The sequence below is a fragment of the Eretmochelys imbricata genome, chromosome 25, assembly GCF_965152235.1.
Source record: "Eretmochelys imbricata isolate rEreImb1 chromosome 25, rEreImb1.hap1, whole genome shotgun sequence".
Classification (NCBI taxonomy): domain Eukaryota; kingdom Metazoa; phylum Chordata; order Testudines; family Cheloniidae; genus Eretmochelys; species Eretmochelys imbricata.
The window spans coordinates 17076717-17100528 of record NC_135596.1 but is presented as its reverse complement, the minus strand read 5'-3'; the positions used below and the strand labels follow the sequence as shown (position 1 = coordinate 17100528).

The 23812-nt window shown below is 46.0% G+C and overlaps 2 protein-coding genes across 2 annotated transcripts in view; one reads left to right on the top strand and one right to left on the bottom strand.

Moving 5' to 3' along the window:
- The first annotated feature begins 263 nt into the window (after positions 1 to 263).
- On the top strand, positions 264 to 4840 carry F2RL3 (F2R like thrombin or trypsin receptor 3). Its single transcript, XM_077842226.1, has 2 exons — positions 264 to 373; positions 1734 to 4840. The coding sequence occupies exons 1-2, from the start codon at positions 283 to 285 to the stop codon at positions 2810 to 2812; spliced, it is 1170 nt and encodes a 389-aa protein (XP_077698352.1). The 5' UTR covers positions 264 to 282; the 3' UTR covers positions 2813 to 4840.
- Positions 4841 to 9141: 4301 nt separating this feature from the next.
- Positions 9142 to 23812, bottom strand: part of CPAMD8 (C3 and PZP like alpha-2-macroglobulin domain containing 8) — an 87283-nt gene continuing 72612 nt past the window's right edge. The window contains exons 38-42 of the mRNA XM_077842142.1: positions 23399 to 23504; positions 23200 to 23310; positions 21993 to 22205; positions 20151 to 20225; positions 9142 to 9405 (exon numbers count right to left, since the gene is read on the bottom strand). Coding sequence (XP_077698268.1) covers positions 9239 to 9405; positions 20151 to 20225; positions 21993 to 22205; positions 23200 to 23310; positions 23399 to 23504 — 672 coding nt within the window. The 3' untranslated portion in view covers positions 9142 to 9238. The remainder of the gene's footprint in view (positions 9406 to 20150; positions 20226 to 21992; positions 22206 to 23199; positions 23311 to 23398; positions 23505 to 23812) is intronic.

Below are 23812 nucleotides of genomic sequence, written 5' to 3'. Positions count from 1 at the left end.
AAGGAGCTGATACCCAGCTAAGCACAAGCTGGTGGTTGGGGTAACAAGGTGACTCTCAGTCCTGGGAACCCAAGAGCCGTCACATGGCCTGACTCAGATGGAGTGTTTTGGCAGCTCTCAATATCCTTTGTTCTTTTTTCTGCAAGAAAAGTCAGTGGAGCCCCAGCCTAGTGTTTCCGTGAGTTAAGGGCTGGGAACAGGAAATTAATAGTCAGGGCTATTAATACTGCCTTCCCCAGGCAGCTCTGAACAGAGCAGCACATCACAGGCTCCCTTCACAGCATGGAGATCTCCTGGTGTACATTCCTATCATACAGGCACGTACTGTGGTGTAGCCTCTGGGGACTCTGCTTGGCAAGTCCGGACTATGATGGTGAGTGAGTGGGCATCTCGGGGTGAAAATCTTACTGCTCCCTTTGCTCCCTGGCATCTTTCTGTGGCTCCCAAGCAAGTACTTGCTGTGAGGGCAAAGGACACAATCAGCAGTGATGGGCAAACGTGCTAATCTAATGAAGGAGAAGACACTGAAGGTGTTTGTTGAGGGAAATGTGGGGAGGAATTATAGTCAAAGGGGGAACAAAAGAGAAACTGGAGAAACCCCAAAGGCAGTTGTGGAGCTTGAGCCTTGCCTGAGGAGCAGCTCCTGCCCCTTGCTCTTGTTCTGACCCCCCTGTTTAATGGGGAGCAGTACTGTTCGTGCTGTAGGTTCAGGAATAGCTCTGTGGAGGCCACGCACCGACTGTCCTGTATGGACATCAGCCCTGGTGCAAGGAGCTCACAACCTTGTATGGACCCAGCCAAAGCTGTTCAGTGGCACAAAGTACCATCAGCTGCCACTAGGAGCTGATCTGATTTCATAGAGATGAGGTCAGGATTCTGAGCACATATCAAAGATCAACAACTGGGAGAGACACATCTCTGCCTTTGCCAAAGAGCCCAAGATGGACTGCCGGAATTTGCCATCCATGGAGTTACTTCTGGCTGACTCAATTTGTGTCACCTGTACCCCCTGAGTGGCAGATCCCAGTGCTCTGTGGTGCTCAGTCCCCAGGTAACCAGTAGTGCAAAGGTATCACGAGCTGTGAGAAACAGCATGACTCCAAGGAATTTTGTGGGTCCTTGGACTTGTGACAACGACTGATCAAAGTAACTGGGCCCTAGAGAGAAGGCACAGGAGCTGCTGGAGGGAACTAGAACTTTCTCAGAATGAGATAATTTGATCTGCTTTTTGAGGTTGTCCTTTGCACGTTTGCTTCTGCTGTTTAGTTAATTTGAGCACCAGTTACATTTTCTGCTTATGGTAGGTCACATGACAGCCACAGACCTTAAATTCTTCTGATTGGAACTCATTATGCTAAACTCCCTCCCCACAACCCCAGAGCTCACCTTAGCATTAGCATGGTTGCCCTGCTGTGAAGTAGCTGGGCAAACTTCACCAGAACCTCCTCACAGCCTTAGATCTTCATGTTCAACCCTGAAATAGGGAGACTTGCCAGTTGGGGTTTGTTTTGTTTTACTAAGGGGTTCTAGCTAATTACAGAACCAGCCAATGGAGGCTATGAATAATATCTATGCAGCTTCCCAGCCCCCGCACCCTGTGGTGGGCACACTGTCTCGTTAGAATGCAAACCCCTGGGGGCATTGGGGCAGGAAACTTGTCACGAGCCCTGCCTGCAAAGTGCAAGCACACTGGGCCCTGGACGAACAGTAACAGACTATGTTTGCACCACTAGATTACTCTCAGAACAGCACCAACGAGCAGGTGATTACATCGGCAAACACACTGTGTCCTCGGGCCATCCCAGGAGAGAAGGTGACTCGTGGCAACATCACCTACCTGTCCATCCATGAGGACTCCCGCTCCCAGCTGAGCAGTGCAGTCACAGTGTGGCTCATCCCCTGCCTCTATTCTGCTGTCTTCCTGGTGGGGCTGCCAGCCAATGGGCTGGCCCTTTGGGTCCTAGCAACTAGGATTGAGAAGCTGACCTCCACCATCTTCCTGATGAACCTGGCTGCAGCTGACCTGCTCCTGGTGCTTGTGCTACCTTTTAAGATCTCCTATTACTTCCTGGGGAACCACTGGCCCTTTGGGGAGGGCCTATGCCGGCTCACCACTGCCTTCTTCTATGGGAACATGTACTGTTCTGTGCTACTGCTCATGTGCATCAGTGTTGACCGGTACCTGGCTGCGGTGCACCCTTTCTTCTCCCGCTCCTTCCGCAGCCCAAGCTTTGCTGCCTGCACCTGCATCAGTGTCTGGCTCATCACTGCCACCTTCACCTTGCCCTTGACCCTCTTGCAGCAGTCCTACCCCCTGGATAAGGCAAATATCACTCTGTGCCATGACGCCCTCCCCAGGCATGAGGATGCTGAGTACTACTTCTACTACTTTGTGTGCTTGGTCGTCTGCGGCTTCCTTGTCCCCTTAGCGTTGATGCTGTTTAGCCACTGCTCGGTGCTGTGGGTCCTGCTGGGCAATGGAGAGAGGTATGCATATGCCATGAAGCTCACTGTCCTCGTGCTGCTCACAGTCGTGGTGTTCTACACACCCAGCAACGTCCTTCTCCTTCTCCACTATTCCAACAATTGCTCCAAGCTCTATGAGGACTTGTACGTCAGCTACATGGTGAGCCTGGCCCTCAGCAGCTTCAACAGCTGTGTTGACCCCTTTGTCTACTACTATGTCTCTGAGGACTTCAGAGACAAGGTGAGGCGGAGAATTTTCAGCCGCAGCAAGCGAACCATCACATCTCTGAAAACCTCTAAAGAGACTCTGCCTCAGAAGAGCTCCCATTCACAGTCCCTGGTGTGAGGTGCTGGCACCCCTCACTCTCATGGCATCTGCTCGCTCCAGGGCTGAGGTTCGGACACAGAGTAGAGTTCTGAGGTGCAGTCTAGGTAGGAAGTTAATCCAGGCAAGGAAGTGAAGGAGATAGATTCTTAAGACTGAATTCATCAGGCCCTTACAAACTCCTAAGAGGCTTGGAGCCCAAATTTAGATGGTGACTGCTATATGCATACTAACCTATAACAGGGACAGCACATATGACTTCCCATATGGCTGCTCTGCCCCCTTACTATGCTCACTGGGTGCTATAGGCAGGCTGTATAGTCGACTCTGCATATAATAGCAGAGGTTGCTGGGGGAAGGAACCTAGAGTGTTTGAGGGAAAAGTGGAAGCTTGGGAATGTATTTGCCCAGTATTAAAACTTGCCCGAGCAAACTGACCAAGGCGGGCTGGGGGCAACTTACAGCCACCCACACAGTAGTCTCAGCCTCTGAGCCCACACATCTTGTGCATGGAACCATTTGGCTGGCGTATCAGTTAGTTGCTCTGCACACAGCATGTGTCCATATGCAGGCAAAGTTAGAATCTTCTTACCTGACTTGGTAAACCCTCATTCATGGAAATACTAGAGTCTCCTTTTCCTAGCAAGGTCAGTTTTATCCCTATTTCAGCAAAAATAAGTACATTTAGGGGAAGTAGAGAAAGAGTTTTGCCAGAATTAAGAGTTTATAGAGTAAGAGAGAAAGTGGGAGTCAGAACTCCTGGATTCTATTCCAACCTCTCTCTCTTCCACTGATATGCTCTGTGCCCTCAAATAAGTAATTTACTCTCCTTGCACCTCAGTATCCCTACCTGTAAAATGGAGAGGATACTTATAAGGCTAAATTGATGAATGTTTGTAAAACGCGGTGAAATTCTCACGAGATGCATTGTTTCATGCTAATTATTCTGTGTGAATGAGGTGAAGAAAGCTTATGCTCAAATAAATTTGTTAGTCTCTAAGGTGCCACAAGTACTCCTTTTCTTTTTGCGAATACAGACTAACACGGCTGCTACTCTGAAACCTGTCTAATAAGCTGCTTCTCACTTTGCAAATCCTCAGCCCATTGCTGGTAAGAAATGTACAAACAATATCCAGCTATTCCCTTTACACAAAATGCTCTGCTGTTCAGCACTTGTTATTTCTTTGAAGCAAACTGCCTGTCTTTAGTATGTTATGAAGGGAGACCAGCTTGTGCCCAGGAAAAAGGATTTTCATGTCTCTTCAAGACAGTATATTAATGAAGCATTGAAAACTCCCACACTGGAATCCCACACTTCTTTTGTGTAACCTCTGCTGAGACCCAACCACCCCACCACCCCAACCAAAAGAGCTGACCATGCTTGCAGCTGGATTCAGGAATGTGTTACAAATGTGACAAGTTACAGCCACTGTATCCCTCAAAACAAAATTGAAGGCACCTCCTGGCAAACAATGAAGCAGAAATGGATGGGACACCAGCAACTCCTTAGAAGTGTTGAATACTTTGATTCTGCTGATATGTGTATTAATGTTGTCCTCTCAGTGCTCAGAGCCACAGCCCTGCACTATGCCCCCCATGCAGTATTACGAGGCGGATGTTAGTAGAGAGGAGAGGAAGACAGAATTGTTTTAGAAATCAGTTTTTAATAAAATATTCATCAGTGTCTAAAACAACCCCTTTTCTGGACTCATACTAACATTTGTGCGAAGAAAACAAAAATGATCACAAAGCTGGTTTTTGGGTTTTTTTTAAATATTATTGGTGAAAAACTAGAGCCTATTTCCTACAGGTGCAATACTCAGAATGCTGAGAAAGTACCAGCTGCTGAACGCAGGAGAGATATGATGGAGTTAGGCCAAGAACCAGGGCTATCATCACTCCACCAGAAATAGCACACATGAGAAAACAAAAACTGAGCAGAAGGGTTTTTTTTAACATTAAATTGACAGAAATGTATTTCTAAATTGACAATCTACTCACAATAATGAAATCCAGATTATTGCGCATTAAAGAATCAATGTCAGCAAAGCAAGTGCTGCTGTTTTCAACTCAATTTTTAAGTTGGTTGAATCTTTTTCTATTTGTTGTCTATTAAGGCTGATCAAGAAGGGGGAAAGGAGGAATATGTGGACAAGAAAGAACAAAAGAACTTTTGATTTAAAATAAATACCATGGTAATGATTGCTCCTGATAATATTCATGTACAGTTACAGATATAAATACTAATTTCATTGGAGGGATTACAAGCAAAATCACTGATAACTAGAGAAAGCTATCAAGTCTAATTAGCAAAGTACCTTGGTATAAACAGGCGCTTCTGTATCTCACAGACTCACTGGAGTTTCTCTCCCCTTCATGTTGAATCATTGTCAGAGGAAAGGAGAAGACTGTCTCTAAGCAAGTGAGAGAAATGGTTCCAAACTGGCAAAAATCCCAAAGCCCAAAGGAAACCCCACTGCTTGTCTGCCCTCTTTCATTCTCAGCCACTACACCCTGTTTTTTTGCTGGGCTAAAAATCTCTCTCTTCTCTCGCAAATAGCATTGAGGAGCTGATCCTGACAATTCAGATGGTCTGGGCCCTCAGTGCTCTGTCCTCTTAGCTCTCTCAGAGATAGGTGTGTGACTGAGAAGCCGTGGAGCAAACACTGGGTATAAGCCTGTGAATGATCTAGAGTGTGAAGCCCCCACCCTGGGCCCAGTGGTTTACAGGGGACATATTCCTAGATGGAACATGTACTGGAACCAGCTCTTTGATGAGGGAGGGAAGGACAAGAATTTAATTTGCCTTGATAAGAGAATTATGATAATAGAAAATGGGGACAGTGAGTTTGGGAAAGGGAGAATGCAAGTGTGCATAATAGCTGGGCCTTCAACTGGGGCAAACATGGACTCCAACGCATAAAGTTACTCCAAGCAGCACCTACCTGTGGGTATAAGGCCTTCCTGCCTCATCATTGCTGTGAGGGGGGGAAAGAACCAGCTGCTCTTCTGTATTTGTATGTTTCTTTCCTTGGTTCCTTAAATAAACAGCCTGTTTAACTGCAGCAAGAAGTTGGCTGTGGGGGAGACAGACTACAGCGTTGCCAGCATGTCCTTAGGAACAAAGGAAGTTCTACCCTTGGGGTGGAAAAGGAAATTGATGGCACTGACTACCCTGCAGGTGCCAAGGTCACAAAAAGTGTTCTGGCCAGGAGACGATGCACAGGATCTCTACTAACCTAGAAGAGCTCTCTAGCCTTATGGGTACCAGGGAATGGTGAACCCTAGCACAGTAATTGGAATACAGAAAGCAGCATTGGCTGGTAGTTAGAGCAGAGAACCTGCAAGCAAGAGACCTGAATTTTAATCCCAGCTCTGCCACAGACTTTCAGGGAGTCCCAACCTCTTTGTGCTTGTTCCTCCAGTTATAAACCTGAGATGATGTTCACTTTCCTGCCTATTGGCCACACCCAGAGCCCCTCTAGTGATGGGCAGAGTAGTAATGGGCAATGGGTAAGGGCAGTGCCAGCAGACCCCATCCTCCTGCTGTGGGTAATAGTGGAGAGCCTTTTTTGAATACTAAACTGGTGTTTTACAGTTAACAGAAAGCCAGAGAAGTGATGGGAGCTGGCTCTGTACTTGGTCAAAGCTTGGGGGAATTCATCCATCTCTACCCTCTTGTGTGCTGGGGTCACACCAGCTCCGCCTGCCCAAGGAAGGTGCCCAGCAGGGGCAGCACATCATGTGGGTGGGATTAATCAGCATATAATTATAATTAATCAACTAAAATGGAAAACCCCATAAAACACTGTTAATCTAATGAGACAATGACACCAACAAGTCAGGAAGCAAAGGGAGAGATAGGCAGGTTGGGGACCTTGGAGCCAGGCATGAGGATTAGAGCTCCCAGCTACAGGAGGCCAAGGAGCCTGGCCCCAAATCACATGGAGCCTTGCCCAAGCACAAGGAGTGGAGGGCCAAGAAGCCAGATCACAGCCATGTTACTAAGGTGACAGTTCGTGTCTCACTCTTCCAGCCTTCTGGCCTTACTGAGTGCTGAGGCTGGTGTGAGCAAACAGCAGTGTTGTATTGTGAAGTCCCGATGTTTTTAAAAGAAGAAAATGCCTCTCACTGTAGCTTGCACTAGGCCTGTTATTTACCCAGAGGATAAATATTGACTTATGCTGCCATGTGTACAGAATAGCCAGTGCTTGCCAGGCCAATTGCTTGCTGGAAGCAGTGCCAGCAGAGATGGAATGTAGTCTGAAGGCATTTGTTTACCTGCTAGGCAGGAACAGAGCAGCTGGCGCTTGGACTGTGCTGTGGGGCACCGTTAGGATGTAGTCCATTCACACACATTAAAAAGACACAGCAAAATCTCTACTGAGAAGCAGGACAGGCAGGCCACATTAGGATCCTGAGAGAAGAGTTCAGATCAGCAGGGGAAGGAGTGATTTGAAAACTAGTCAGCAGAGATAATCTGGAATTTATGGGCATTTCAGGAACTGAGCTATGAGCTCAGGTCTTCCACCATGTCACATATGTTTGGGAAGTTTGAAGGCTGAAGCAACTACTCACCCCCAGCCTGAGAGACTGACGCTGGAAACTTAAGAGCCACCACAGCTAAGGAATCTTTCTCTTGCTCAGCACTCTGGCTGGAACCAGTACTTGAAAAATGGAACTCAGGGTTTGACTACATGGGGAAATTGGCCAGAATAGCTTTTATGGAATGGCTCCCTGCATGGACACTATTCCAGAATAAAATCCCTTTATTCTGGAATAATCAGTGCACTCACAAAGTGCCCAAATTATTCTGGAACAGAGTGACCACAAAGGGAGCTATTTCCCAATAGCCATTCTGGCCAATTTCCCTCTGTAGACAAGCTCTAAAAGTGAACTGAATTGGGCCTTTTCTTATTTCCTTTCATGAACAAACACTTTCCATGTGGATTGACACCCCACTTTGTGCCGCGGGGAGGATGGAAGCGGGGAGAGGAAACACTAAGACTATTCTGCAACAGGCAGATGCACGAAACTCCTCAAAGCAGGAAGAAAGACCCAAAATGTCTCTTCTCCTGCACTTCGAAAACAGACAGCTTTTCTCTTCATTTCACTGCAAAATGCATTGCTTAGACCCCATCTGTCACTGCTTAGGGCAGTTTAGAAGACAGGAGCCAAAACTCTGTGACAAAGAGGAGGGGTTTGTACCAGCCCAGCAGCCCTAGGGCCATACAGACTGTGCACAGAAATCTACATCAAGAACACCCATTGCACTGGGCGCCTGGTGGGAGAAGAGTAGAAATGCTGGTGAAATCAGCCAAGGACTGAGAGCACCATGGCCACAGGTCTCTTTTATTCTCATGCTGAAGTTACAAGGAGAGAGTAACCAGAGGGCAAAGGCTAGGAAGCTGCAGGCTGCATTTGGCAGTACTTATTCCAGCATGAATGGAGTTCAGCCACTTGACCCTAATCACTCCTATTGTGGGCATTCTTCCCAGGCAGAGTCTGCAGCCATGTCGTGGACTGTTAGGCTTTTAACTCCTGTGGAGTTCACAGATGATTTCACTTCTTTTGGAGAATGCTCCCCCTGTCAAGTCTGATGAACAATGAACTCTCCTTTCTGCAGAGGGCTGCTGGTGCAGTGGGCGGTAGGGGGGTGGTGGGCTGGGGTTGTTAACCCTTTGCTGTGGCATACTGAGCTAAAATACACTGCTTTTATTATTTTTCAGCCATCTCTCCTCAAACAGCAACTCAGCTGAGCACAGAGGTCTGGACTCAGTGTAGCTAGGAAATGGTGTTGCAGGATCCTTGTAACATACTTTGAAGTGGTCTAAGGGTTTGAATTCCAGCCCCTGTTCTCCTTGCCTACAGTGGGGCAGCACATTGGTCTCCCATCCTTGAAATAGCTCCTAAGAGGATGCACAAAAGGCAGGAAAATTGATAGAAAAATAATGCTGAGCACCCTGTTGGAGCTCCTGCCCCCCATCAGGAGGCAAAGCCTACAATTCTGAGGGTATCAGGAAGTAGTCGTCATTTGGTTTCTGTTCTGCAGCAGGTCACATGTAGGAACAAACTCGTACAGGAGTTGATTCTGAGCCTCTTCTTTTTATTTTAAATTATTTATTTCTGTTGAAGAGAGAATATAATGAAGAGAAGTCATTTCCACTCTTCTCTTCTGTAGCAGTGGTGGGGCCAGGCAGGGACAAGCTTAAAATGTCCTTTTGAATTTACAATTTATGTTAGGAACTGACACTTCCAGGCATGCAGGTCCCAGCTGACATCCCAATGCGAACCTGACCTGCAGCTGGTCCTCGCCCAAGGCAATTAGCGGAATGATTATCAGTATGCCCTTTCTGCATTATTTACACTCACTCTAGACCCAGTGTCATAGTTATACGATATCAGAACTTGATTAAAAAAACAGAACCTCCCCCTCACATGTCTCTCTCACCATTCTACTGTAGTCACCACTTCTTGAATCTTGTCCACTTCTCTCAATGTGCTGCTTGCTGTTGTCAGCTCTGCTGCAACCTCAAAGACGTCAGCTTCAGAAGCATAAGGGTCGTACTCGTAAGAGTAGTAGGACAGGTCTGACTGGAGTGCAGGGCCTTCCTCTGGTTGAAAGGAAATAAAAAGAGGACATGCCTTAGCCAAAGGGAGCCTGCCACAGACAGCTCTTCCGCTTCTCAGCAGGATATGATGGGTATTGGGGGGAGTGGGGTAAGACACGAGAGGAGGCATGTTGGTCAGCCAGGGGAGCTGAACACCTCAAACCTCTCAACAGCAGAGGGGTAAGTGTATGCTGACAGCCCTGCATACATCTGGGACTGTGTTACGGCACACAGGCCATTAAATGGTTCAATCCCAGACTACAGACAGCAGAGCTGCACTGCATCAGGATTTTCTATATTTCCTCCTTTGAGATTTGGGTATTGGGGAAAATAAGAAAGAAAGCTTGGAAAAAGAGCTTTTTAATTTAAAAAACCACTAAGGCTATTTGTGTTTATTGTTGGCTGCGTGTAGGCTGGGGTGGGGTGAGGATGAGATGGCATACACACATTGTGTGTGGGGTGCTCATTCTGTGAGGGCATGCAGATCCTGTAGAAAGAAGCAGATGTTTGTTTAAAGTTCATTTCAAATTACTTAATTACCAATTTTTTTAAAAGTTGAAAGTTCCTGTTTCAGGTACATCTCTGCTCCCTGCAGTTCCTAGCCATCCAGGCTGAGGATACTGCTCCATCATAGGAAAAAGGGGAGGAGAAAGATGCAATCCCCACACAATTCAATAATGGGATTGGACACAGCACCTTCCCACATGTATGGGGCGCCGGCAGAAGCTTCAATGGCTGAATCAGGGAGTTTTATCTTCTGAAAACTATTATACATTAAGTAGAGATACAGCCTGGTCCGTTGGTTAGAACCAAGGAAACGGACTCAGGACCCTATGGCTCTGTAGGACCCTCAGTTCTCCTACTGACTATCCGTGCGATTCTGAGCAAGTCACTTCCCCTCTCTGCGCCTCAGTTTCTGCACTGGTAAAATGTGGAGACGAATACTGACCCAGCTGAGTAAGGTCCTTTGAGATCATCAGATGAAAGTTACAGTTTTAAGTATCATTACTAATAAAAACAAGTACTAAGTCAGCTTATAGTCAATGTTAGAGCACTGTACTTTGTTCAAGTTCCAAGGGAGATTGGTTCATGTATCTGGATTGCTTGTCAGCCAATCTGATCACAGATTTTGGCTTGAACGTAGCAGGTGGTGCTGCTGGAGCCCCTCCCTCCCTCAGGACCGTCCCACTGACCTAGCAACTAGCTGGAGTGAGGCATGCGTAGCTGGGGAAAGACTCTCCATTTCAGCTGACTGACAAGCTACAGAAGAGCTACCGAAGGATAAGAAAGGGACAGAGCCTTCAGGAGTGGGATTGAAATGTTCCCTCTACCCTATTGTAGATATCAGACTCTTGTCTGGGAAAGGTCACTCACTCGGCATGTTTCCCATACAGAGCAGGCTATCATTATCTAATTTGGGTGACCTGCAAGATGTCCCGAGGATAAGAGCACTGCTGAGGAAGACAGCTGAAAACATCCCAGGATATAACATGTCTTTATTTTCAGAGCTGCTCCTTTCTGCTGCAGTCTGGGCCGAGTTGCTTAGCCTCCCTGTTGGCTTCACTCATGTGACTACTCCAATCCAAGCCCAAGCAAACTGCTCACTTTATTCCACTTACTGCAGGGAGGGAAAGTCCCAACATAATATTTTGTTTTATTTAACAGGAACCCTCTCCAAGGCCTCTGAAAAATGTTTGTACTCCAGAAATAACAATCCTGAAGGCCTTTTCCTACCACCTTCCACACCCTCCCAGCAGCTTGCTCAGCCCTAAGGCAAGGGACCACTTTCCTGAAAGGAGAGTCAGTCTCCATGCTCACTCTTTCTTGGCCTCCTCCATAGGAGAACCTGCCAGATCATGAGATCGTTCTATGAATAGATGAGTGCTGTCCACCAGGGATGGAATTAAGATCACAGTACTCACTCCTCCTAGGAATGCAACATTCAATTCAAAGCAAAGATGAAAGGCCAATGTTTCCTGTTACAAACAAACTGCTCCCCCATCTCCAAATGTTTGTGCCTCAGCCAATATTTGCTGCACACTGATGGGATGAAACTAAAAAATGGCCCCTGGCCAACCCAATCAATCCTAAGCAGTTAATGCTCCTGCAAAGAATGTTCCAGCCAGCTGGTGTCACGGTGTAGTTCCGTGGGGAGTAGAGTTTATTCCTGAACTCTGGGGCTGGCTGGGAGGCAGTGTCTTCAGCACGTGGGGCTGGGTGGTTTTACAGTGGCACCAGTGGCCTTTGGAAGAGGTCCCCGACAGCCCAGCTCCAGCAGAAGGAGGGTCAGAGCTGCAGAGGCAGGGGATCCCTGGGGCTCACTGGACTCCCCTTTTTACTTACTTTACATCAATGTGACAAGCAACGTAGAAAAGCCAGACAGCCAGAAATGTATGCTAGGTACTTACAGCCAGGTTTACAACAAGGACCCTGTCCCAAAGAGATTACATTTTAAATAAAAGAGCATATGGCAGGGAGCTGACGGACAGGAAACACTAACGGAGCATGGAAGGTTGGGGGGGGTCTTGTTGGATCCATGCTGTTCATTTAGATTTTCTTCCTACTGTCCAATTTGTCAGCAGTTCCCTGACGGAAGTAAGGTGATTCAAGTGTGAATGCCGCTCCCTAATGCCTACCCAGACAATTCCTGCAATTCTCTCCAACACAAGAGAAAATATCTGCGAGGCAGGGATGATCCATCTATTCATACTTGCCAGTCTGCAAACACATTTCTTGCAGAATAACAACGCCTGGTCCTATTGCGTCACTAGCATCAGCTCCAGGACGTGGGACAGTTACTACAGAAGACAGGATCTGGTGATGCACAGGAACTCATTCTCTGGCTTCTCAAGACCACATATTTGCTGGGGTAGTGCAGCTGATGGGTTTATTGAGGGGATGATCCTACTCATGTAAGTAGCTGTTACCCACATTAGGAATTCCACTGATGTGAATGGGACTATATTCCTGTGAGTAACTTTCCAGAGTGAGCCCAAGTACATTTCCAAGTTCCCCAGTAAATGAGCTGACAGGGAACTGGGTCACATTGTTCCCATTGCTGGCGTAACACAGCCAAATGCTAACAGTGAAATTATCACTGAGGGCCAAATGGAGCCTGCACAAGTGATATGGCAAATGAACAAGGACCGCAGAAAATATAAACACCACGAACCTCTGCAATAAAATGGCACTTCCTGGTGATTAAGTCTGTACTGAGTCCATTCTTCCCCACCCACCTGAAACTTGATTTGGCTCCTGGAGTTTTACATCCCTTTAGGAAATCACAGATTTAGACATGGATCATCTGAACTTGCACTAGAGCCCCACAGCACCTGAGCCGACTTAAACCAATCACATGCTTCATCACTAACAAACCAATGAGCCCAAATGGGACGTGGGGGTAAGGAGGGATTCATTCACTTGTTGAACTTTGATTCATTTAATGCGTGGTTGGTTGGTTGACCTAAGATGAGCCCAGAGGATTATTTAGAGTCACATGCTGTTCGCTCTTCCTGAAGCAGGATTTAGCTTGTTTTATTTTATAACTTTCACTCTGCCATGACAGCTCAGTGCAGAGAAGCATCTCTGCTTTCCAGGAGCTTCCTGCTTCCTACTGAAATGACCAAGGCACTCGGAGATCCTGTGACCCAGTCAGGCACAATTGTTTGTGTTTAAATGTACCTGTGCCTATGGTGAGCAAAAGGGTGCACATTTTAGACATTCAAATAAATAAGACACCTGGCATAACAGAGACCAGGTCATTTGTGAATTTCACCTCTTTTGCCCTAGTCTATAGACAATGTGGCCAGCAGTACCTCTGTCTATAGTATAGTGACGTAGCAATGCCGTTATAATTAAGGTTGTGTCACAACTTTTGTTTACAGGTCAACGTTTCTAAGTCCTCTAAAATCAACATGCTTAGACAGATCCTTTTAAAATTTGTTTGTCTCAGGAGTGTGCAGAGTATGACTAGTGACCCAAACTAGGAGTCATTAGATCTAGGAGTTGCGGAGATAAAAGTCCCCAAAATATAGCCATTTTTCAAAAAAGTTTCTAGGTGGGGTTTTTTGTGGAGAGTTAGAACAGAGTCGGCACTAGGCATAAGCAAACTAAGCAATGTCTTAGGGCCCCAAGCCACTCAAGGGGGCCTCCTATTCGCTTTTTATTATGTGTTGTGGTGAGGGGTCCCCAAAATATTCCTGCTTAGGGCCCCAATGAGCTAGCACTGCCTCTGAGTTAGAGGCCAAACTATTGCTGTGATGTGGATCAAAATCCACCAAGTTTTACCCGAGGTAAAGCATGGCACTCACTAAAACTCTGGGGGACCCAAACTGAGAATGATATTTAAGAAAATATACATTTTTTACAGTCTGCATACACCAAAGCAGAAAAACAGCTAGAGGGTTTCCATTGCCACCATCTGATGTTTTAAATCTCAACTCTTGTAAGTGCTCTAAAATCCAAGTGATTACTCGGACTGCTGTCTCACTGTGGCATAGGGTAACATTAGTGATCCAAATTTGGGGTCATTTGACCAAGGGGCTCCTGAGTTACAGGCGCCCCCCAAAATGGTTTCCTTCTGCTGCCTTGCACTGTTAAACCAAGAGGTACTATTGACTTGTTGAGTCACAGACCTCGTTGAGATTGATGGGTCTGCACTAACCCTTCCGGTAACACAACTTAGGATACGTGAATCACACGTGCCCCATCCTCTCCCCAAGAGAAAAGGAATTTTGGACTGAATGGCCAGAAGTAGCTGCACTGTGAGAGTCATGGGTGGCACTTTTATTTTGGGATGAATGTAATCAAAGTATTCGGGAGGAAAAAATCAGACATGTGAATGCTTCCTGGGAGGGGAGGAGTATTAGGGGACAGAGGAGTTGGGGAATAGGGGATAAGGGTTTGGGGCTGCAGTGAGGGGAGGGGGAATAAATGCAGATGGGTGGCAGGGCAGAGGAGAGAGGTTGGTGGCTCAGGTGAGTGAGCCATGAGGATGAGGGGGTCTGAAGGGAGATGTGGGGGTGAGTGGCAGGGAAACTGGGGGAACTACAGGGACGGGGCACCTGTCAACCCCACATTCTTGCCCCACTAGGGATCTGAGGCCCCCTCCCCTCCAGATGATATGAGGAGTCTTGCTCCGGTGGGCAGGGCAGCAGAACTGGGGGAGGAGGGACTCATGCACCTTCAGTGGAAATATTGTGGGGCTCCACACCCATGTAAACTTGCACATTCAGCTGGGAACATCCCATTGAGATGAATGAGCCACTTCACACCTTTCAGAGCCTCCTATGCTGCAGACTGGTGCACAGAGTAGCCTTTTCCCTCCATCCTCCCTCTATCCTTCCCATTTAAAGGATGATGCTTCTAAGTGCTCTAAAATCGGCATGCTTGCATGGATTTTCTTAAAGACTAACAGACGTATTGGAGCATAAGCTTTCGTGGGTGATGCATCCAATGAAGTGGGTATTCATCCACGAAAACTTACGCTCCAACACTTCTGTTAGTCTATAAGGTGCCACAGGACTCTTTGCCACTTTTACAGATCCAGACTAACACGGCTACCCCTCTGATACATGGATTTTCTTGAAATTCATTATGTCTTGTGGGAGTACAGAGTAGGGTTACTGACCCAAATTTGGTGTCATTTGAACCAGGTATTCCAGAGATATAAGCCACACAAAAAATGATCATTTTTCTAAAAGTTTCTAGGTGTTGGGGTTTTTTTTTTTGTTTTTTGTTTTTGCACAGAACTAGAGATCAAACTATTGCTGTGATGTGGGACAAAATGGTCTTGGTCAGTCTTTATCCACGCTAATGCCTGGCACCCTGGAGGCCCAAACTGTGGACAGTATTTCAGAACACATTCACTTCTTCACCTGCGTAGATGTCCAGTCTGGAAGGATTACAGCGCGCATGCACCAATAAAGAAAAAAGACTCTGAGAGCATTTCTATGCAGCTACTTTATGTTTGCCTGGGGTAGTTAGAGGGAATGTGCTGAGGCCACTACCCCTGCTGACCTCGCCACTGATGTTTCTAATCCAGACCTTTGTACACCTATTCAATAAAGATTTAATAGTTTATGGTGCTTGCTACAAGTTGTCTGTGTTGTAACAGGTTTTTATTTTATGGGAGGTTTACTGTGAACACAGCAACATAGTCAGAAGCCAGTCTAACCAAAATTTTTGTTATATCTGGTGGGCATGAGCCAGAGGACTTGGGGGGCAGGGCGGGAGAGGAGGCAGGGGACAGAGAAAGGGGTTGTGGCTGCGGAGGGAGTGGGAAATGAGGATGGATGATAGGCAAGCCTTAGAGTGGCTGTTTGAAAAACTGATATTTTAATAGCCCCACAGGGGGAAGGCCAGGGGTGAAGGCAAGTGGCTACTTCCTGATCTCAGGGCAGATTAATGTGATGTTTCCAAAGACAAACAGCACAGAGGATTGGAACTGACAGTGCAGGTACCTTGATCATTAAGGGAAAAAAAAACGTGTGCAGGGCTAGGGTTGCCAATATGTGGATTCTGGGCAATTCCTAGATCACAAGGTTACAGACGTTTTCGGGAGAGCAAGGAGTACACCATGACATGGGGACTACAGGCTGATTTGAGTGGATGCCTGCACTGGCATCATATTTTCCCCACTCTGCAGCAGTGACTTAAAAGGTGGTGATTTACCTGATGTTGTGATGACTCACAGAGGCAGAAATGATCTGGGCCTTGTTTTTGATGTACACTTGATGTACAGTGTATGAGAGCAGATTTGGATCGCATCACAGATGTGTGTCCAGGAGCTCTGATAGTTTTCTCTGATTTGGTTAAGTGTCTGAATGATTGCTACGGTGACGATATGAAAGCTATTATTAGGCGCTGGAAGAACATTAATCAGGAAATTGGAAGGTTCATGGCTAACTGGAAAACGTGTACTGTCTGGCATATAAACATTACAAGTGCTGACACCTCACTGTTCTTGGAGAAAGGGTACATCTATTGGATAGAGCTCAGAGGATCTTTTCTCAAACATAAAAATGTCAGTATTCTGGAACATATATCCTGTCTGTGATTTGTCTCGCTGGCCTTGTCACAAACTCCACCCCACCATCCATTTTGACACATGACCAGGAACATGATTCTACAGTAACTGTAATTGTCCTTCACTCCAGGCAATGCATGCAAATTGGGTTATTGGAGGGGAGAAATAACAGCAACAAAAATGTTTGCATACCAGGGAGTGAGGACTTCAAGAAGGTGTGTTCCCTGCTTACACTGGGAGGCCTGGGTACCATGGTGGGGAGGAGGCCAGGTTGGAGGGGAATGGGTTAGTGGCAGGGCAGTGATGTGTATGTGTGTGGGGTGACTGGCTTAGTATGATGGTACAACTACCTAAATGATTACTAACTCCTATCAATGACATATAATTTCTTGTTAAAAAATATTACAACATTCAACAGCAAACAACTAAATTAATGCAGAATTAAGATTGCTTGGTGACATGTTGTTGCCTTGTAGAATGCTGAATTGAGCAAAACTCAAACTTTTGAAAACCAGGGAATGCACAGTTAAGGTTGCCCATGCAACCTTAACTCTGCCCTCTTTCAGCACTGCATCAATTTGCTCCATAGACACATATACATTTGCTCTACTAACCCAACAGTTGCCGAAATGTGCAAGCTCTTCATCTCCTTTTACAACCTATTCATTCTCACGCACAAGATTCCACCTAACTCTACTAAAGGATAAAAAGGAAAACAAAACAAAACAAAAAAGGTTGCCCATGCCACCTTCCTGGTGCACCCTTCAAGCAATGTCTCAGTATGTACATAGCACACAGTCACATTAACCTTTCATGCTATAAGATTCAGGGTGTCCACATCCTGGTTTACACTCACACACATGGCCAATTCACCAGAAAGAATGACACACAGGTACAATTTATGAACCACTTCACAGCCTTTTACAACCCCATTACACTTACTCACAGGATACCATATCAACCTACACTTTCACTTACCCATCATTAAAGCATAAGAATCCTTTTATATTCCACCTCACTGCTGACAATATCCTTTGTAATAAAAGCCTTGTGCCCTGCTACTGACATACTCTACACAATTCTGCACAGAAATGATGCATACTGCATCCTGAAGGTGCACATGTATCTCTTCCCTTCTTCACACACAAGAGAATGCAAAACATAGATTTCTTCACATCACAATCATAGCTCTGTCACACACCTCAAAGTAGTCCACAGATCTCACAAACACACCTTTACCAAGCAGAGTTAACTACTGCTTGCACTATTTAGTACAGCTTCACCTGACACTCTACACTCAACTGACCAACTACACTCATATTACTTGGAGTGCATGCAGATTACAAATGCTTAGAATGCTCTCATACCCCACTCACTACTGACAATACTCTTTGTAATAAAACCCCTTCCCCTGCTAATTATATAACATACACAATTCTGCAATGAAATGAAGAATACTGGATCCTGAAGATACACATGCAGCTGTTCCCTTTGCTCACATGCATCAGAGTCCAAAACATATATCCTGTCATATCATAATCACAGTTCTGTTACATGCCTCAAAGTAATCCACACATGTCCTCATATCACAGACACACCTTTACCAACGAGATGGGGGACAGTGGATTGGCATTCATGACGCATCCCCCATAAGTAACCACTTGCAGCTTGTCTGTGGTTTGGAGAAACGGATGATCCAATGAGCAGACGGAATTCAAGGATTATCACAACTCTCAGTCAACCAATCAAATGAGTTCCAGACAATGATTCTGAACCGGTTTTGTACCAGAAATAGAATTTGTGCTGCAGCAGAACTTTGGAGGCGTTTTCGAGACAATCCACTGTGTCAATGTGGGCAGCCACAAACCATGACACATATTGTTGAGGACAGCAAAATGACTCACCTTCCTAGAGGTCTTCATGCCTTTAACATCACTGATAAGAACGCTGTGGCTTGGCTTGATCGACTTGCATACGCCAAATAAATAAACCAAGGAGACCCAACCACTGCCTCCACCATTTACTGTAGGTCTGACTTACACACTGACTGCTCCTGGAGTGCAAATAATTTCCATTGGCTACTGCCAGCTCCAAGGGACCAGAAAAAAGGGAGGTAGCATGGGCTATGTTCCCCCCTGCCTTTTTTGTCCTTTAATAGTTGGTGTTCTCTGGGTGAGAGTAAATGGGCTGTGAAAGGAGATGAAGAACTTGTACCTTTCAGCAACTGTGGGGTTATCAGAGTAAAGGTATGTGTGTTAATGGGGCATATTGGAGCATTGCTGAAAGAGGGCAGAGTTAAGGTTGCATGGTCGATCTTAACTTTGCATTTCTTGGTTTTCAGAAGTCTGAATTTTGCTCAACTCAGTATTCTGCAAGGCGATAACATACCACCAAGCAACCTTAACTCTGCATTAACATAGGGTTTTTTTGCCATTAAATAGAATGTGTCTCAGTGGTTTTTCCTTGTGTGAATGTTTTAAAGGATTCAGATGCAATTGGAAGAAAGAGATACAGAGCAGACCAGATTTATACAGCTTAGAAAAAAACAAGCATCCATATCACTTAGTCTTATGGAGAATCAATTGATTTATACATTATCAAAATCCAGAGTGAGTGTGACCATGACACACACTGACTAGATCAATTTGCAACTCCTCAGGTAAGGTCATCTGTGGGAACGCTCAAAACATGTTTATATATCTTGAAGAGCTGCCCAGTTGCTTTTGTTGAGCAGGGGAAGGGCAGGGAACATGAGGGGGCTAGATATATGCTGGTCTGAGCATCAGTGCCAGGAGAACATGGAAGAGGGAGGGGAACACAGCTTCTGTCCATTTACTTCTCACTCTGCAGAAACTATTTGTTTTGCTGATTTGTTGGAAGAGTTTGAGCCCAAGGAAGAATTGTTGAGTGGAACGCAGCCAGGAAAAATCCAATCCAGTTCATTTACTAGAAACAGTGTGAAACAACTACTCTATTGACCCACCTCCAATGCTTCCTCGCAAGATTTATTGTAACTCATGAGCATTTTTGACATATGAATCTTGGGGAAAAAACTTCCCATAAATAAAAGCACCAACTGAAATGAGCAGCCAGCTTCCTCAATTCATTCAAACCCAGTAAAGTGGCAGCTCCTTCCCACTCCCCTTCACCTTGCACTTATTAAGGGCATTTACCCCAGACAGAGGCTTTAATAACAAGATCAGAGCAGCCATCTCAAAAGTTTAACAGAAAAGTTAAGGTAAATTTGATTCAGCTGCAATCTCTAGGGTTCCTGCAAATGGTCCAGCTGGCACCAAGTCCCCCTGACTCATTTGCTAGGACGAACTACACCAGTCTGATCTCAAATGGGAAGTTTTCAGTTTACCACTGCTAATGAGATGCTATGACAGCTGCTGAGTACAAGCTCCCCATATCCCAGGGTTTGGCGTTCATTCACCTGCTCCTCTCCGTATATAACTAGCTGCCATGATATCTCAGGCTCTCATGAGCACTGAAGGCAGCACACAGCATATGTTAATTTTTTCAAAACAGGGGACAAGAAGAGCTGGGGTCGCATTTGTGCATTCATTTGGCCTAAATTCTCCTGCCTTCTCGCTTTTTCTAACTTTGAGATGTTCTACCTAGTTTTTGCAAAAAAATTACTAGTCACTTATTGCTCGTGATCAGCTCTAACTTTATCAAAGAAAAAGGGTTTTAGATCAATCTAAAGACAAGACAATACCTGCAGGAGTTTGTTGAATGCTAGGCTGCTCAATTCCATGGAAATGTGTTTCTCTTTCTTCTGGCAAATTCTTGGCTGTAGAAGAAAATTATACAATTGCCACAATGTTGGTTACAGAACCACTAGAAAATGTTTCAGTTCCCCATGATTAAGGGTGGAGAAAGTTCTGGATTTTTTTTTTTTTTTAGTTGATGGCAGTGTCGTGGGTAAATGTTCAAATTTCACAGAATATGCATGGCTGCCAAGTCCCCACCCCCACCCTGAACTGTTGCGATTTTCCAACAGAGGGGAGTTGGCACAGCAGTGGGAATTTCCATTTCTGCTTCCTCACTGAGGCTGTGACTGCTCGTGGGTGGTTAGCGGGCCAGCCCTAACCCATGGAGTGTAAAGGGGACAACAGGATGTCTCACCAACAACCAAGGTGAGGAACACCACCTGGGTGTGGAGTGAGAGCCAGCTCAGCACCTGCAGATGAACCACATGGGGCCAGCCCACCCCAGCCTGGGGCAGGGATTGGGGCCTGGCTCCTTCTGTCCTCAGCTCTGGCCCAGGTCGCCCCAAGTGCTTCCTCCCTGCCCTGCCCACTGCGGCCCTCACACCCCTGGGGGAGGCACCTCAGTGCCATCTGGAAAGGAGCTGAGACTGGAATCAATCCCCGCACTGCAACCAGCACAGTATTCAGCATTACCACCACCTAGAACACAAGCAGGTGGGGGCGGGCGGGGGAGAGGTGTCATGGTGTGAGGGGGCCCTGTCCCACCAGGGAGATAGGGGTGGTGGGATGGATCCGCCTCAGCTCTTAGCCAGCTGGCACAGTGGTGTCTCCCTAGAGTTGCCAGCTCTGATTGGATATATTCCAGGAGGTTTCATCACAATACATAATGTTTAATTAAAGATTAATCTTTAATTCCTGGAGACTCCAGGACAATCCTGAAGGGTTAGCAACCCTATGTCTCTCCACCAGGCCTGCAGGGGCCATGGTGAAGTGGGCCAGGCCAGGGCTCCTAATTGCCATGTTGTCAGTGCTGACCCCCTCTCCCCGCTGGCCACACAGGAAGCAACGGTTGGCAGCTGGAGCTGAGTGTGAAGCGAGCCAAGCCCTGATCCCTTGCCCAGGCAGGACTGGGCCGGACCAGCTGGCACCATGTGGTTGAATTTACACACATTGGCTTTCTCTGCTCATCCAGGTGGCGTTCATCACTCTGTCCATTGTTGAGAACACCCACCTGCCCATCACACCCACCACTTCCCTGCCTGCCGTTGGCATGGGACTGGCCCGCTAATGCCCCATGAGCAGCTGTAGCCTCAGTGGGGAGGCAGAAGCAGGGGTACCCATCTCTGCTTTCTTACTGTTGGAGAACAAATCACAGTATTGGGCTAATTTTGGGATTTCTGTGCAAACCACGATTTTCACAGTGCCCTATCCACCATGATCCAGCATAGTTCATCAAATTGCCACACTGCACCTGATGAAAGCACATGGGAAATCTCTCAGAGATCTCTCACAGGGCTCATTTATATCTGGAGACATCACTCTGGATGAATATCAGTGGAGCCACTGAAATTCCTCAAGGGTCATTTTGACTAGTCCTTTCGTCCTTGAGATATGCAAACCCCACTGTGACCATTTCAGCACAGCAGGAAACTGCCAACTCTACTAAATGCAAGGCCCAGCTCATGTGTAGCAGGACAGGGAGCTACCTTTTCACTTTTGGAGATGGAGTTCAAATCCTCCACTTGTCCACATCAGACACAATTTAATCAGCAGACCTTGTTCAGGGGAGGTTGTGGACTGCCTTGGCTAACCCGTAACAACAGAACAGGAAACTGAATGGAACTTACAGGCAGAACATTGAGACATAGGTATCTGCTCAATCCTTGTATTATTCCTGCAGGATGCTACCTCCATCTGGCAATGGTTCTGATAAATCATCCCATCTGATCCACACACTGGCTCCCCATCATAGCCACAGTCCCGGGAGCACATGCACTGCTCAAAATATTCATCTTCTAAACAGCCAAAAACATTGTTGCACGGCCCAGAGTGAAAGAAACCTGAAATGGAAGCAGGAACATCAGAAGCAGAGGAGAGAGGATATTTTAATTTTTTTTTCTTGTGTTTCCTAGACATGTTTTTTTTAACAAGAATTCCCTGCAGCTTCTCAACAGGAGTTTATGAATTTATTGAAGCAGGAAGCGGTGGGAATAGACCAGCCGCTCTGGAATAGCACTGGCTGTAATACTTCAGTTCCCCCATGCACAAACACACACACACGCACCAATTTGTGCGTCATGTGGGACAGAAAGAAGTAGGTAGTCATAGAATCATAGAATCTCAGGGTTGGAAGGGACCTCAGGAGGTCACCTAGTCCAACCCCCTGCTCAAAGCAGGAAGAAATTATTGTCATGGCAGACACATGAAACTACTCTGTCTTGCTACATAATTAACTTGTGGAACTCTCTGCCAAAAGTTGTTATTGAGGTCAAGAACTTAAACAGGATAAAAAATTGCAACATTTATATGAATGAATAATAGCAGCATCCACAATTAAGTTAGATAAAAGATTAAGAAAATTATAAGGGACATAAGGCTTCATATTCAGTGCATAACCCAACCAATAACTGACAGAGATTGGGAGGAAACTTCCCTCATTAGGAGATTATTCCATAATTGTACATTACTCGTCCTTCTGAAGCAACATGTACTAGCTACTGATGGTGACAGAAGACCAAATTAAATGCCAGGTTTCAGAGCATCCGATGAAGTGAGGCTGTAGCTCACGAAAGCTTATGCTCAAATAAATTGGTTAGTCTCTAAGGTGCCACAAGTCCTCCTTTTCTTTTTGCAAATTAAATGCATCATTGGTCTGATTTGCTGTAGTCATTTCTATGCTCACCACAGGCATTTAAAAACTACCCACTACCGTAGCCTCGAGACACTGAAATAAACATTTTTTTAAAGCCCTCACTCTCAGTTCTGAATTCCCAAGCTATATATCTTTTGGATTCCACTTTCAGAGATTGCCAGTTCATCTTTGCTGCAACTTACCAACCCAGTGATTGGCTGAGCTTTCCACCTCATTGCACGTTGGCCCATCACAGAGCTCCCGTGCCAGGGGGCTGTTTTCACTCACATTGTAGAAACGAGTCGCTTCAAAAGCTACAGAGCAGCAAGAATGACAAATTATAAACAAGCCATGCGGCTAGGTCTTTAGCGTTAGCAAGATCCAAAGACAAAGAGCACATACCTGGCTCATAGTAATCATACACTTTGATGGGGACAGGGGCAGTTTTCCCAACTATATACTCTCTGAAGGCTTGAAATTTTACACAGGTCATGCATTGGCTAGGAATCTGCACAAAGGGCATAAGAGTTTTAGTTTAACATAGTCCACAGTTCTATAAGTCAACGGAGTAAGGCAGCTGCTTACTGCTATACAGTGTGCACCATTTAACTCAACTCTCACTGTGCTAGATACCTGCACTAACCAAGGCACCTTCCAATACCAAGCTGTTTACTATGCTGAGTCAAGTGTGGCATAAAAGCATAGACAGATCAATAAGATACAGGTCGAGCGGAGTCCTGTGTAAGGCACATCCTGCACTGGGGGCAGTGTATCAGCGCCACAAACTCAGCCTGGCATCTGAAACCCAAGCTGTGT